The sequence below is a fragment of the Cydia strobilella genome, chromosome 14, assembly GCF_947568885.1.
Source record: "Cydia strobilella chromosome 14, ilCydStro3.1, whole genome shotgun sequence".
Lineage (NCBI taxonomy): Eukaryota > Metazoa > Arthropoda > Insecta > Lepidoptera > Tortricidae > Cydia > Cydia strobilella.
In genome coordinates this window covers 4,777,530-4,795,227 of record NC_086054.1, presented here as the reverse complement: position 1 = coordinate 4,795,227, position 17,698 = coordinate 4,777,530, and the positions used below count along the sequence as shown (strand labels likewise).

At 36.7% G+C, this 17,698-nt stretch overlaps 1 protein-coding gene across 1 annotated transcript in view; it reads left to right on the top strand.

The window, feature by feature from the left end:
- LOC134747435 (uncharacterized) overlaps nt 1-14,304 on the top strand; it is a 103,089-nt gene extending 88,785 nt beyond the window's left edge. The window contains exons 4-6 of the mRNA XM_063682060.1: nt 12,751-12,883; nt 12,967-13,017; nt 14,068-14,304. Coding sequence (XP_063538130.1) covers nt 12,751-12,883; nt 12,967-13,017; nt 14,068-14,304 — 421 coding nt within the window. The remainder of the gene's footprint in view (nt 1-12,750; nt 12,884-12,966; nt 13,018-14,067) is intronic.
- Nucleotides 14,305-17,698: the final 3,394 nt, after the last annotated feature.

Here is a 17,698-nt window from a genome sequence, read left to right as displayed (position 1 = left end):
TTTATTCCAACATCAAGAACTCTGCTTAAGGCCGTATAAAGATTTGTTTAACTTACATGCTTTTGACGACTCAACTTCTATGCCCTCTGGTACCTCCATGGAGATTTCTTCGGATAGCTCACCATACAAGAAGGCAGTCTTCACATCAAACTGCTGTATTTCTAGGTCCTCTTTGGCTGCCACGCTCAATAGCAACCTAATGGAATCATACCGGGTTGTAGGCGAGAAAGTTTCCTTATAATCCAGATCTTTTACTTGTGTAAATCCTCGGGCACAAAGTCTAGCCTTAAATCTTTCTATTTCTCCTTCTTTATCTCGTTTTACACAAAATACCCATTTACTTGTAATAGGTTTCTTGTCTGTCCTGTCAGTTATAGTCCATGTATTATTATGTTCATGAGACTGAAGCTCTTCTCTAATAGCTTTCTTCCATTCGTGATGATTTACACCACTAATTGCCTCTTGATATGTGTTTGGTATCTCCACTTCAGTAAAATTTACTTCCAAATTATTCGCATTTCTTTTATGAGACCGAAGTGTCACATTCCTAAGTTCCTCTTCATTGATGATGATTCGCTTAGGAGGCTGATACAAGTCGTCAGAGTCAGTGGTTGAACTCTGTATGCTATCATAGGTAGACAATTCGTCTTGACTTTCTGTTTGTGATGGAGATGAGGCACCTTGTTCTTGATCATTTTCTATATTGTTGTCTATCATTATCTCATCACTACTTAATTTTATCTGTGCAAAGTGTTGTCGTTTTTCAGGAACACCTCCTTCATCAAATTTGACATCTCTCGATACTGTAATTTTTCTTGTTTTTTTATCATACATCCTGTAGTTCTCTTGCTCATATCCAACCAGCAACATCTTCACAGACTTCTTATCTAGTTTCTTCCTTTTCTCTTTTGGTGTATGTACATATCCCACGGAGCCAAATACTCTGATGTGTTTCAGACTTGGCTTATCTCCAAACCAGAGTTCATAGGGCGAGATGTTAGGTGTCTGGCTGGACGAAGTTCTGTTCAAGATATATACTGCACAATGTACAGCTTCTGCCCATAAGTTCATAGATATATCTTTAGCATAAAGCATAGATCTAGCTGACTCCATAATCGTTCTTAATTCTCTCTCAGCCCGACCATTTTGCTGAGCTGTGTAGGGCGCTGTGCACTCATGGCTTATGCCTTTGTCTTCTAAAAACTTCTTAAATTCTTGGTTCACGAACTCACCTCCATTATCGGTGTGTAAAGTGCGCACATCATGTAGAAACCTGTTCTTCACAATAGCATTGTATTTAATGAAACAGTCAAGCACTTCATTTTTATGTTTCAAGAAGTAAATATGACGATAGCTTGTGGCTCCATCCTTGAACAAAACAAAATATCTCTTTCCTGATACAGATAGTTCCTCTATAGGGCCACAGACGTCACTGTAAACAATATCTCCAGGTTGTGTTGGCCCTCTATGAGATTTATTAAATGGCAGCCTGGACTGCTTGCCATATTGACATGCTTCACATATAAAAGTATCACTACCAGTCAGTACCACAGGAATTGCACCATTTTTGCTCATATTTTGTATTTCTTTAGTATTAACATGTCCGAGCCTGTCATGCCAAACTTTAATGTCAGTTACCACACTATTACAGGTTTCTTGTATAACAGTTTTAATGTTCAACTGATACAGATTATTGTCTTTCAACTCGGCACACATCACCACAACATTATTTTTAATTAGAAGCGCTCTTTTGTTATCCTTAGTAATAACATAACCTTTTCTAGTTACTGCACCCTCCGAGAATAAATTTCTTCGCAAGTCAGGCACATATAGTACATCTTTTAATATACTTTGCTCACTTTGCCCATTAACAACCTTATTTATGAGTACAGAGCCTTTTCCATGAACTTTAATCTGTAGCTTATTCCCTAATTTGACCGTCCTTTTATCGTCACTCTGAAAATCCTCCAAATCATGGAAGTATTCTCTTCTGAAAGTCATGTGCATGCTCGCTCCGGAATCCAAGAACCACACATTATCACCATATGTAGACGACAAGGTACTCTCAGCGCTGAACGCTAACATGTCCGATTGCTCTTGGTTCTTGCGAACAGATTTCTTCGGCGCTCTGCAGTCCCTTGCAAAGTGTCCCCGCTTGTTACAATTGTAACAAACAAATCTATGTGTATGACTGGAGGAACCGGCTTTACTATTTTTATTGTTATTTTGTTTATATTGTGCCCCTAGCTTCTTTGACACTATTAATGCGGATTCACTTTCTTCCTCTGTAGTCAAAGTTGCTTCTTCGTCTAACAATCTTGAAGTCAAATTGTGTAGACAAAGTGTGCTTAGACGAATCCAAAGATAACCACGCTTGCCGAAGAGAACGGTAACTTGATGGCAGGGTCGACAGGATTTTAGTCATTATAGCCATGTCACTTATAGTTTCTCCACTTTCTTTTAACTGCTTTGCCAGATTTTCGACCTTCGAAATATGCTGAGCAATGCTGTCGGTAGATGACATTTTATATTGGTAGAACTTTTCATGTACCATCATTTTGTTATACTCCGACTTCTGTTCATAAATCGATTCCAATTTATCCATAATCTCTTTAGCAGTTCCACAATTTTCAATCAAAGAGATTTGGTTCAAATCCATAGACGAGGTTATAATAAACATAGCCATGCCATCTTCTTTTAACCATTGTGTAGACTGCGCCGCCGTTCCTCCTTCCGGTTTTACTTTCGTAATATCCAAACCCTTTGCTTTCAAGGCGCAATTTATCTGAAATTTCCACTGACGGAAATTTCTACCATCAAATTTCTCTACTCGCATTGCATTAGTGACCTCCATCTTGAGAGTAGATATTTTACACGAACCACAGTCAATCGCCAACTTATTTCTGCTCTTCACAGTTTATTTCTACGCGCACTAGCGTGCCTGGGCCTCATAACCTATTGGGGCCAGGCTATTATCAATTAAACTATGAGAATTCTTTTAATACTTTGTTTTAATTTCACTTATAACACGTAAGACCAAGTTACATCATTGTCGGTTTCGCATTGATAGAGGCGCCACACGGCGGGACTTTAATAAACTAAATTACGTTTACGGAGTAACCTACTTTAACAGTTTACAGAGACAGATAGTTACCTTTTAATTTATACTCTAATATTAACTAGGTCTGATGAACGAACTTCCCACCTGGTGGTTATTAAGTTGAGGCATTAATTCATTATTAGTTCAGTAATACATAAAATATCAATATCAAAATCATTCAATAAAGTTCTATCTGTAAATATTTTCCTCTAATACATTGAATGTTTTAATGCACCAGGTGGATATACTTTCCATTTTTGCAGTATTTTTCATTAGATTAGTGTTGTCCCCTAGCAGAAAAGTTTTGGTCTAGAACCGGCACAAACACACTACTGATATGCTATCACTTTTTATAAGTTCATGTGACCAGCTGACGGTGTTTCCACCGCGATTCAACCGGCTGACGATTGTTTTTACTAACAATAGCACCAAAACTACCATCTGACAAAGTATCAAGAGGAAGGCGATGACTGAAAACAGTTTTTTTTTACAAGTTCATGTGACCAGCTGACGATGTTGTGTTTCGGTGGCTGCCATTCCTCAACCCACCAACGGAGCGGCAGCTGACTTCCACTAGGGTGCATCTTAAATAGCCGTTAACCACTATACGAGTTTTCGCGAGGAAGGCGATTGGTCACGGAAACTGTTCGTGGCTCGCGGTCTATAACAGGTTATCAAGATGCTCCTGAAAATTATGATGACATTAAAGGAAGAAAAGATGAAAATGAATGGAATAAGGCAATTAATGAAGAATTAAAGACTTTAAATGAGAATGAAACATGGAAATTTGTACCCGTACCAAAGAATGAAAAATTACTGGATAGCAGATGGGTCCTTACAAAGAAGAATGTAGGAGAAGAAGAAATATACAAAGCTAGATTAGTCGTGAAAAGTTACCAACAAAAAGAAAAATTAGAAAATATATACTCACCGTAAATATATACTTACTTACTTACTTACCGGTTCTGAAGTTACAAACATTAAGAGTTCTTTTATCAGTTGCAGCTCAGAAGGATTTTGAAATACACCAAATGGATGTCAAAGGTGCTTTCTTGTATGGAAGAATTGATGAAGCAGTATACTTAAAACCCCCACAAGGTCTGACTGTTCCCGATGGTCATGTTTTAAAATTACAAAAATCCTTATATGGTTTAAAAAAAGAGTCCTAAGTATTGGTATGAGAAATTTACAGAAGTTAATATGGATTTACCCGTTCGCAAAATGACTACTGTCTTTACAGTAAAGGGGAATTATACTTGATTTTGTATGTTGATGACATGTTGATTTAGCGATGTTACGATTCGACTTCACAAATCGGTCCAAACCGAGCTAGGCCTGAAATCGACTAAATCGACGTGAATGTACCGTAAATCGACTCAAAGATACGAACAAAATTGTGTGACGTCGACCTTATTAACCATCGCAACTTGCAATATGCATTTGTTGCTGCGTCACTTTCGTTTGATATATTGAGGAAAGAGATGTTTGTACTAACGCGAATCGACTCCAAACCACGAAGAAAAATGTTGCCATGCACATTGCCGCCATTATTGAGTCGACTTAAGACAGTTCAGTCGAAGCTTGGTACCTCTAGGCAAAGTAAAATAAAACTATTATTTGAGTATATAAAAATATTATTTGAGTTATAAAAAGTTATAAAAATATTATAGTTATAAAAATATTATTTGAGTTGCAAGGTTCACTTTCGCATGGGCTTAAAGAGATCGGTTTGGCGGTAAACTTCGATTCGATTTGTCAGTTTCGCGCCGCGTCGCTTTGCGCGCGGCTTACGGAAATGTACGAATGAGGGCTATCGTTTTTTTGCTCACCAGTTGGCGCCTCTGTTGAAGGTGGTCCAAAAGACTTTAGAACAGCTGTCAGTCATTGAAGTGACAAATGACATTTGACATTTCGAACTATGGAAAAGACCACCATCTACACTAGCGCCCCTAGCGGCGAATTCATACGCGTTAGCCCTCATTCGCGGCGATGACTGACGGAACCGCACGCTCTTTCCTGCTTACTCTTATACTGCTTTCCCGTTTCAGCTTTAGCAATGAATGAAATTGTGATCTACCGCGCAACGCTAAACTAAATTATTACAAATGTTTTCAAGAATTTTTAGTCGAAAGTTTTTGTTGTGTGTTATATGTAGCTAATAAAAGTAAATTGTGTAAAAAATTTCAAATTAACTAGTTTTGTTACTTGTTACGATGCCGGGAGGGAAGAAACGATCTGCTGTGTGGGATGTATTTGAAAAACCGAGTGCTGAGAAAGTTGTGTGTAAAAGATGTGCTTTTTCATATAAATATGTTGGAAACACAAGCACGATGATGGCGCACATTAAAAAGAAGCATCCAGACTCACTCTCTCATTAAGCAAAATGTGAGACGCAAATGCAGTATGCACATCGAACCGCGAAGTTGGACGGGCGGAGTACCACCCTAAGGATCGAACAAACCGTAAAATTGACAAATCGATTTGGTCGACTCAAAACCAAGTGACGACACGGCCTACACAGTGCGGTTTGAACTACTGATACTTAAAAACTGTAGAAGTTAATTCGATTTGGCCAAACCGGTTTGCAAACCGGTTTGGGTGTAAATCGAGGTCGACTTGTTCGATTTGAAAATTTTGCGATTTGACACATCACTATGTTGATTGTAGGACCTAGTGTGACTGAAATAGAGAGTGTTAAGAAATTTCTAAATTCAAAATTTCATATGAAAGACTTAGGTAATGAAAAGCTAATGTATTTAGGCATTAATATTCAAAGGAAACATGACTGTATTTATCTTAACCAGACAAACTATTTGCAGAAGGTAGTTCAATCTTATAATATGGAGAATTGCAGAGGTGTCAATTCACCTATGGACCCTAATTTTAAACTAGACTTTGACTTGAGTGAAATTGACTTGACATTAGAACACAAGTGTAGATCACTTATTGGCTCTTTAATGTATGCTATGGTAAGCACCAGACCAGACTTGGCAACAGCTGTGTCATATTTGAGTAGATTTCAAACACAACCAACTTTAAAGTTATGGCAAGCCTTAAAGCGTGTATTGAGATATGTTAAACAAACTGTTAATTATAATCTAATATATTGTAAATGTAAAAATGAAAGCCTAATAGGTTTTGCAGATGCAGATTTTGCACGTAATAGTGACAGAAAATCCACAAGTGGATATTTATTTCAATTTTTTGGTAAATACTGTGACATGGAAGTCAAAGAAGCAGAGTACAGTCGCTTTGAGTACTACGGAGGCCGAACTAGTTGCCTTATGTGAAGCATCTGTAAAAGCTTGCTGGCTAATTAAGTTGATGACAGATTTTAAAATACAAATTAATAATGTTGTTATTTTTGAAGATAATCAGAGTACTATAAAAGTTGTTCAAAATCCTGATCAGAAACGCTTGAAACATGTTGATGTAAAGTGTAATTTTATAAAGGAAAAGGTTGAAGAAGGCTTAATTACCATTGAATATGTAACTACTATAGATCAGATAGCTGATATACTAACTAAGCCTTTATCATCAGGTGAAAAATGTATAAAAATGTGCAACTTACTTAATTTATTTAAATGTTAAAATGATGTACAAACATTGAGGGAGAGTGTTGAAGTACAATGTCTGTACATCCCCTTAAGTATCAAACTTTTTAATTGTCTTTGATTCGCTCTAGATACTCTATGGCCGTTGCGATGGTTCATAAGCTGTGTGAAATAGATTTGGTAAAAAATATAAGAATGTAAAACTGTATTAATAAAGAAGATAGAAATAAAACTAAGATAATAAGAAGATGGTATTTTATTCGATGAATAATCAACACGATATAATAATTAGACACATTTTTCGCTCAAGAACGTACGACACATACAGCCATGGCCAAGTATTCAGCATACGGAGCATACCCGTCGTTTTCATAGAAAAGTCTTAGTTTCGACCTTTTTTCATTGTTTATGTTAATTAAAAACGTATATTCGTATAAACACATTTTTATTTTATTTTATTTTATTAATTTTAGGCACAGTAACAAGTGTAACAACATACAAATTACAATAGAGAAAAAAAAACAAGAATCACATGGTTATCGTGGTAAATTTGTACATCGATAACAACCGTGCACAACATTCAAATGTACTCATCAACTTAACTAATTATTGTAAGACAGATTTAACTCTTTGCTTAAATGTAACAAGGCTACAGTGGAAAATGACGAGATCTTTGTTTATTTCGTTGTAGAGAGCGCACATTCGCGGTATCGGGCTATGTTGTGATACATTATTTGTAGTTAGGGGTACACTGAATAAATGTTGCCTGCGGCTGGACCTGGTTTGTAGTTTAAAGGGAATATGAGAATAAAGTCGTGTCTAGTGTAGCATTGACAATTTTATACAATGTGCAAAGGTCGCTTATCTTTCGTCTTACTTGTAGCGTGTCAAGGTTGAATTTCTTAAGTCTGTCTTCATATAAAGGCAATTTTCTTTTTAATCCGAATCGGCTGCATAGCTGTCTGATAAACTTCTTTTGCACAGACTCCACTTTATCATTATGGATCTTATAGTGTGGAGACCAGACCGTACTACAGTACTCAACTATACTTTTCACAAGGGAAGTATAGAGAGTCAGTATACTGTTGGGATTTTTAAATGGTTTTGTTATTCTATTAATGAAGCCCAGTGTTTGTCTTGCCTTAAGTACAATGGAGTCGTAGTGGGGCCTGAAGGAGAGTTTGGTATCCATTATCACTCCAAGGTCTCTTATGGCTGTAACGCGATCTATATTTGTGTTGTTTATTTTGTATAAGAATATTATCGGCTTATTTTTTTTTGTAAATGTAATGTATTGACACTTTTTAATATTTAGAGCCATGTGATTTAATCGGCACCATCTTTCTAGTGTATCAATATCTGACTGGAGAGTAAAGCAATCTTGGATCGTATGTATTTTACGGTATATTTTTAGGTCGTCAGCGTAGGCAAGACAATCACTTGAGAACTGATCAATTAAGTCATTTATGAATATATTGAACAGCAACGGACCAAGATTACTTTCCTGAGGGATACCAGACTCTGCCTCAAACGGCACAGATTCGAAGCCATGGACCGCAACCAACTGATTTCTATGCTCTAGATACGACTCTAGCCAGCGAAGCAAAGAACCGTGAATGCCCAAGGATGAAGCTTTCGCGCATAATATAAAGTGATCAACTCTATCGAATGCTTTAGAGAAATCGGTGTATATTGCATCTATCTGTCCCCTTTCATTGAACACATTGCTTATGTCGTGCGTGTAAGTGAGAAGGTTGGTCGTGGTGGATCTCGAACTAACAAATCCGTGCTGCTTTGCACTAATCATGGGTTTCAAATGATAATAAAAATAATTATAAACAAGAGACTCGAATAATTTTGCAAAACAATTAATAATACTTATCGGTCGGTAGTTGCAAATATCCTCCCTACTACCCGATTTGTGTATTGGAACAATTTTAGAAACCTTCCATAAGTCAGGAAAGCACCCATTCTTAAGTGATTTGTTATATAGGTATATGATGCTGAGAGGTTTTATTAGTCCTGCTGTACATTGCTTAATGAATATAGGGGGCACCCCATCTGGCCCAGCGCCTTTACAAATGTCCAGCCGTTTCAAGGAGCGTTCAATCTCATTATCGGTGAGCTCAATTTTAGATAGAGACGAACTAAGTATACAGCCTGTTGGATGGAATTGCTTTGCTTTCGTGTGGCTGTAGACCGACTCAAAATACTTAGCAAACAAGTTCACTATACCGGGTCCGTCATCAGCTCGCTCATTATTATACACTTAGGATAGGCGTTTGCCTCCTTTTTGGATTTTGTGTATCTCCAAAAAGCCTTAACATCAGTTTTAATTAAGTGGCAATGAGACAGCTGATGCATTAGCAAAACAGGCGTGCAGCGATGGCATCGAATTTCACCTCCTACCCCCATATAATGATTGTTTATATTTAGTCAAAGTAAAGTGTCGCGAATTGTGGAAGGAATATTTTGACGAGAGGTCTCGGGACAAAGGTATTTGGTATAAAACAATTCAGCCTCAACCCTTTAATTCTCCGTGGATTGATAGCAGTGTGTTGTGTAGGCAGGATCTAGTTTTATTGTTAAGATTGCGTTCTGGACACATTCCATTGAATAAGTTCGCCTATCTCATGCGTAAAGTGAATTCGGAATTATGCACCTTATGTAATCGCGTCGAAGATGTGTATCACATTTTAATGGAGTGTGTCCGAAATGAGCGACCTAGAAGACAAATATTTCATGACAATGACAGTTCCATTGGGTTATGTAATATCTACCTATCGAATCCCATGTCCGATGTAGTTGGAAAGGTATTAAATGTTGTTAAGTGCGGTCTGAGGGACAGAAATGTGTGATGTACATACTAGATTTGGCTGTTAATTTTTTTTTACTTTGTTAATTAAGTGATGTTTTATGGGGCGACATATTCGTTCACTCGAAAAAGCCCTTTAATAAAGATTTAAAAAAAATATATATATATTACAACTACATCTCAGTCATTATGTACAAAATCTCCATATCACATGCAGTTTTAAAATTTTACCCTACTATACAAACCTATATACACTTAAAACTAGATATGTACATATTTATAGCAACCTCTGTTTATGTACACACTCTGGCGCTTCGCAAACTGTCTTTTCTTTCCTTTCTTTTTTTTTTGCATACTTGAAACTGTTTTAATAAATAAAAAAAAATATTATGTAATTACTGGACTGTTTTCTTTTAAATTTATTTGGATTTATTACTGAATATACTTTGAATTGAGAAGATAGAAAAGGTTTGATATCTAAGACTCTTTAGTACATAGATTATATACTCATGGAATATAAGAAAAATACATATAGTTATATTGTCAAATTCGGTTACATATCATACTTGTATGGTCTCTCAGTGGTGCGTCCTCTACTGGTTACATACTGTCTTCGTCCTCCTGAGTGACTGGTCACGTCCGTGGTCTGATGATCCTCCAGTATCTGGTCACTATGGGAGTCTACATCATCGCTGTCATCATCCTTGTACTGGTCACTATGGGAGTTTACATCATCATTGTCATCATCCTTGTATTGGTAATTATGGTCATTGTTTTGTGAATCTGAAAAAGCTGAAAAAGAATCTAAAGCGGGAGGTGGTGTTAAGGGTTTCAAAAATTGTACATGTACTATCTTCTTCTTTGCGGGTTGTCTGACATTCTGTTTCTCATAACAAACTGATCCTACTTTTTTGACTATTTTGTATGGTCCCTTGTATTTTGGTGTCAACTTATGATCTTGTGGTTGGGGCCATGCATATAAAACATATTCGCCCTCATACTCATACTCATAATCTTTATTGCATATCACATTGTATCTTAACCTATACTTAACATAGAATCGTGTACAACATGACACCCTGTAGGGCACAGCAAACAGTTTATTCAAGAGGAGAACGAGGTTTTTGTACAAGGTTATATAATGGGTACTTTATTAATTATAATTATTGGTCGTGAAAAAATTCATTTAATGTATAATAGGCTTTTTTAATCAGGTGTTCTGCTAATTTTTTAAAGAATTCATTGTCGGACTTGGTGTTTTTTATTTCGTTACTAATTTTATTGAATATTTTTATTGCCATCGAGTTAGGACTTTTTGAATGTAGTTTTAGTTTCGAGGGGATAACCTGCACCAACTTATTTTCAAACCTGCTGGCTCCTTGAAGTTATGTTCTAATTTTCTGAGGTCAAATCTGACTTTATTTCTATAATGTTGCTCTTCTATTTTTTTGTTTGCTATGGTTCTTGCTTGCGATAATAAATCTAACTGATGTGTCCGGTCCATATTGTCTTGAATAGTACCTATGTGAATTTCATTTGGTGGTATTGTAGGATGATATCCATGTAACAAATAAAATGGGGAATATTCTGTTGTCTTCTGTCTTGATGTGTTTATTGCTAATAAAGTATTAGGCAATAACTTGTCCCACTCTGTACTATTTTTCAATGCCATTTTAGTCAGAGTTGCAACAATCGTGGCATTTGCTCTTTCAATTAATCCGTTGCTCTGAGCCGTGTATGGTGTTGTGGGCAGATGTTGTATTCCATATTTTGTAAAGAAACGTTGAGTTGATTGACTCATAAAACATGGGGCTTTGTCAGAAATATACGTCAAGGGTGGACCATATACATAAATAATATCTCTTTCTATTGTGTCTATGACATCACTTGCTGATAACGAACTTGTGGGCTTAGCCATTATGTACCTAGTAGCATGGTCAATATGTACTAGCATGTATATGTTGCCTGAAGTGGTCTGTGGTAATGCTACTATGTGGTCAGCTGATATTACTTCCATGGGTGTGTGTGGTATTGGTCTTGTGCCCATTAATCCATAAGCCAATTTTGTTCTTCGATTGGTACTAGCACATATTATACAAGCCTTTGTGTAAGCTTTAACATCCTTGTAACAAAGAATGCTTGCCGGCGTACCGAAACGTGGTAACTCGCAACTTAACGTGTCGCGTGCTAATTCCTTTGACGTAGAACTATATTTGCAATCCGGCTACATCCGCGTTTTTACTAACGTATCTACTGGTATTTCACTTTTACTACATTACTTTCACTGTGACTTGTTTTTATTTATATTTATTTCTCACTATATATACATTTTACTATTTAATTTTAATTAATTTGTCGCAGCGCCATGTAAGGACTTGCTGATTGAAACAACGACATATTGGAAGTGTTCTTTATTCTCTAAAGCGCTATCCTACTCTAACATTATTGTTTTTACATATATCTATCCTTATCACTCTTACGGGGTTATCACATATCGATTGTGAGTATTATGGTTCGACCTGAATATCGACTGCCCTTACACACATAACACACATAAGTGAAATGTTTTTGTGTTTCGCATAAGTGAAATGTAAAGCCATTAAAGCTCTCCTGTTATACCGTCACGTTCCCTATATATACACAACGAAATAACACAGGGGATTGAATTAAATCATAGCATAGCACATTTTTGATCTATCTTTAAACACATTGATTTAATATTTTAAGTGCGCTTAAATATTTTTAGTACGTATAAATAAATATCAAATAACGGAACGGAACGGTGCTTAATAACTAGCTACTTAAGATTGTGAAATAACGAAATAATCAAATCACTTACCAAGGTCACCCAAACAAGACGGAATAATTATAGTCCTTATGTCCTCTTCTTAATTCACGTCCTTAATGCACTTTTGCCAATTACACTTTAACTTCCAAAAAACAATACTCGTAAGTAAATAAGTACCTACACAAAGCCACACTTTCACTGTCGTCTATATCCAATCGCGTAATGAACAGGAATGAAATATGAATCAAATTTACCTATTGCAAAGGGCGGGCGCAAGGCGGTAAATAGAAACGTCTTCATTCAAATACCCATATGTCATAATTATTTTATAACATTAATTAATTTAGTAAAACTAATAAAATTTTAATAACTAGTAAAAGTTTTAAGATTTTGTTACCTAATGTTTTTAGATGTCGGACGAGCTACTTGATCTTGAATTTTTGGAATGCGATCTTGCAGAGAACGCATTTTTTACTTTACTGTAATTTTTCAGATTTTTTAATACTTTTGGGATGCTTGGACTTCTAGGGTGTATAGACTGTACACAAATTCCGATTCTACGACCATCACAGTATGAGGAGCGATATTACTGTAGAAAACAATACCATTCCTTAAATGTACAGCTGGTAATTTAATTCAATAAAAATTAAAATGATATTTTTTCACGTAAATATACTAAGTATTAATTTATTGACCACTTCAATTACAGATTTGTGATGCAGATATGCAGATCACCAGTATAGACGCTTGTTACGGTGGGGCAACCCACGATTCATTTATTTGGAACTGTCATCCAATAAAAACTTTCATGGAATGTCTGAATGAAAATACTTGGTTTCTGGGTAATTATTTGATTTATGTATGTACAGTCAGCAGCAGAAGTTGCTAAGCGGGCGAGGTGTTCAAAATGCCCTTGACACGCTCGGCTGTTATTCTCTTAAAAATAAAGTCGCGTCAAGATCATTTCACTTCCCACCAGATTTTCCATTGAATCTTCTTGCTCTGGCATCTGTAATCAAATATATTTTACATACCAATTGTTGGACATTTTTATTATTTATTTAAATTGATTGGAAAAGGAAAGAAGCTCTGCCCCCACCTGAACCCTAAACACCGAGCTGGCACTGGCCAAACTCAGGCAGTCGGTCAGTGAAGTGAGCAAAGAGGTGACGCAAAAAATGCAAACAGCAGCCTACGGTCCCAGGACGTACGCACAGGCTTCGGCGCTACCTAAACAGGCACACACCCGTAACCACACTGCAATAGTATCATCAAAGGATCCGACCAAAACAAGCGAAGGCGTTCTTAAAGAACTGAACAAAGCGCTAGACGTGCAAAACAGCGGAGTACGGATCGAGAGGGTGCGGAAGGCAAAAAACCGAAAGGTGGTGGTTAATTGTGCTAGCGACAGAGACCTGGAGCTACTCAAGAGGGCAACGGAGGGTAAACTCAACGCGGAATACCCGCAAATGAGAAACCCCCTAATTTGCATAAGGGACGTCCTAAGTTACCACAAGGACGAAGACCTGCCCCAAATGTTGCTCTCCCAAAACCGACACCTTCTGGGAGGCCTAAACGTGGACCCCTCTCACTTGAAACTTAAATACCGCAAAAAAGCTCGGAGCCCCCTCTGCTGTGGCAAAAGTGGCAGGCACGCTACGACGCCTCAGAAACCGGCGCAACAACCAAGAAGTTTTTTCCACAAGTGAGGGACGCAAATAGCGTCATTAAAAAACTAAAACTCACATACTTCTTGGTTCAAGCATTCACTGTACACGGAGGATTCGCAGCCTAACTACACTGTTTTAAGATCAAAGACACACCCTCTTGTGTCTGCGACCCGACCATTGACGAGGACATCTGGCACATTGCGTGCGACTGCCCGCGCTTTGGCACGGAGAGGCTCGAGCTCGAACTAAAGACCGGAGTAAAGATCAGTCCGGACAGCTCGAGCTTGAGAGAACTGTTGAGGTCAGATGGACAAAAACGGGAGAGCACAAAGTTCTTGGAAAATATTGTCCGCGTATCATGCAAAAGGAAAAAATAGTCCGGGAACCAAAAGACCTGGACACATTTGGAAGACGTAATAAGCGGCACAAAAAGAAAAAACAAGGCCAATGCAAAACCCACAATCACCAAAACCCATACTATAATATATAGTATCGTACTATATTTTAGTCAATTGTAATATATTATACAAAAACAATATAGTACGAAAAATACTATATTTTCATACAAATGTCACCGGATATCACATCGTATGCGAATTGGAATTGCACCTTCCCATACAAACGTAGTTCCGCTCTCATTTTAAAACTACGTGTTTGATTGTAATAAATCTTTGCACATACAATGACATGAGGTATATCTAAGTCTGAAATTAGTTTATATAGCTCCAGTTAATAAAACAAACGAAATAGAGCAAAAACAAGTTTTGTATGAAAAACCTAAATTCGCTGTATTTTTTTAACTATGGTATCTGAAGCTACATAAACTAATTACAGACATAGATATACCTTATATCCTATTGTAAATACAAAGTTTCAGAGTAGTCTAGCTAGTCGTTTTAAAATGAGAGCGGAACTACGTTTTTATGGAGAAACCGAGCATGCCGGAGACCCTTAACCGGATTGAGAAGTGTTTCGATATCTTTGCCAGTCATACAAAACGTAAAAATGCATTAGAGGCTAGTTCAGTAGTAAAAAACGGATATTACAAAATACACATAATAGTGATGAATTAGATAAGCGTGTGATGACGAAAACATGTTTAGAACATTTACAGTTGGGGACGTTGTTTTATGCCGCTACCATACAAAAGGATGGAAGTATTATGTCGCGAGTGGTAGAAAGTATCAATCAAAATACTCAAAAATACGCCATTTGGTTCTATAAGAGTATAATAAAAAAATATTTTATAAAGTTTGTGATTCCGAAACGCAAAAATCCCTAAATTCATCTGAAAGATATTCACGGCCATTATCGATTCTCTACTGTAACAAATTTGAATTACAATGTTTTGTTCCTGTATTATAATAAGTTTCAAACTTTTGAAAACCTCTGATTTATTTCTTATTAAGAACGCCATCGTAAAGTGCGTATAATTATCTATGAATGTCACAAAATATTTGTTACCGTCCCAAGTCACAGGTGTAATCGGTCCGCAGACATCAGAATGTACCAATTCTAAAGGTTTTTTTTTAGCTCTAGTCCCTAATTTATGCTTCACATAAACTGTCATATACATATTTATTTTTTAATTCTGATAAACCATCTACCAGATTTTTACGTATAAGTAAATCTAAATTTTGTGAGCCTAAGTGACAATAACGTCTGTGCCATAAATTTGTATCCACTGTATTTGTTAACTGACACGAATTTACATACATTTTACATTCCGGTTCGAAGGAGCATATGTTGAAACGACCTTACTTGTGTTGAACCATAATTCGACCTGTTCTTGCTGCTATGCCGTCGCTGGACCTTGTAGTAGGATGACGCTGCGCACGGTGATGCTGCAAATCGGGATCTCGTAGTGTTCTTCAGCCAAACCGGGACTTCTCGGGGTCTTCCTCGACCGAAAGTTACTGAAGATGTCCTTGACGAAAACCGTTGAATTTTGAAATACACTACCACCAAAATATCACAGAAAATTAAATGTCAAGTTATTACACAAAAATAAATTTCATAGTCAAAACAATAGGTATCTAACACTACTTCTATATTTCCTATTCCAAAAGCCTCTAAAGTTACACGATTTTTAGTAACTGCAATTTTTCTGGGCACTTTAAATTCAATATAAATATATAAATAAAATAAATTCTTAAACCATAAACCAATTCAGTGAAACGGTCTTGGGAGTATACTAAATGATCTGAGCACCCTGAATCTACATAAAAATTTAAATCTGGTTCACCACTTACATTTCCACAGAAGAATGCCGTCGTTTCATCATTCAACATAATTGGTACTCCGTCCTTGGCTCGATCCTCTAATGCTCCCTTGGCTGCGACGACCGCGTCCTTGGTTAAATCCGGTTCCTTTGTATGATCCACTCTGTCCACGTCCTTGATTAAAGCCTCTTCCCTGGTTCCATCCACCGCGTCCATGTCCTTGATTAAATCCATATCCTTGACTCCATCCGCCACGTCCATGTCCTTGATTCTGTCTGCATTGAAACTTTTTATGGCCGGGCTTACATGTAAAGCAATTGAAAGCGTATAACTGCTGTACTTGTCTGCTATTCATCGATTTTTTTTCTGTTTCTCCTCTTCGGCCACTAATCTATTCTTCACTGTGTTCAATTTCAAATCACCGATGGCTTCTAAAGCTGTTACTATTGATTTATAAGATTTGAGCATTGATAAAAGTACATAGTTTATTTTTTCTTCCTCTGTCAGTACTGCTCCGGCTTCTTCCAGCTGTGTGCATATTTCCTGTATTTTTGTAAGGTGTTCTTTTCATGATGTATCTTTATATTTCATATCACTTAATTGTCGTCCTAAAAATAATTTGCTCCTTGTTCCTTTATCTTTGAAATTGTCTTCTAAATTCTTGAACATTGCATATGCAGTGGCCTCTCTAACATATTCTAAGTGGCTATCCGCCACAGCGGCAATCAAAATGGCTTGCGCACGTGCTTCCTTTTTCTCGTTATCTTTACTTTCAGCATACTTAACAGTTTGTATTGCCTCCAGGCATGAATATTCTTTCATTACGCTTTTGACTCTAACTAAAGGACCAGTTGTTGAATCCATCACCACTAAATTATTCTATGTTATATCTGTGTTTGAAATTTTCATTCGCCATCTTGTATTCTTACTTATACTGACGCCGTATTTTTAAAATCCCTTTTCTTACGCAACAACGATGCCTGGATTGCCTGGGCCCATAACTTATGAAATATAATATGGGGCGCAGGTTTTTCTATTAAAGTAAAGATGATTTAATGCACAATACTTGTTTTATTTATATTAATAATTAAAAATTTACAGAGTTACTTATGACTTTTTCAAGACATGGTGGAAGAAGAAACTTCCACAGATACAATACAATATAGAAGTTAACAAAATACTCCAGCGTATAATGATTATTCGGCATTTAATAATTTTATTATTGAACAGCCTTTATCAGATAGTGATAGTGATGATGATGACCAGGTTAATCCAATTGATATGAATGAATCATTCTCATCACAACTCTCGTCAGGAAGTGGTGCAGCTAATGGCAGAGAACGAATTTGACTATGACTATGGTAATTTTAAACGACAACTATACATTAATACGGTGTTTTAGGAGTTTTTCTTTCTATGAAAAGATTGTGTGGTAGTTATGTATGTCATTTCTGAAAAAAGTGGTCACTTAACAAAAACCGACATACGTAAGTACCACAAAATCTTTTTAGAGAAAGTGAAAACTCCTAAAACACTGTGTTACGGTTGT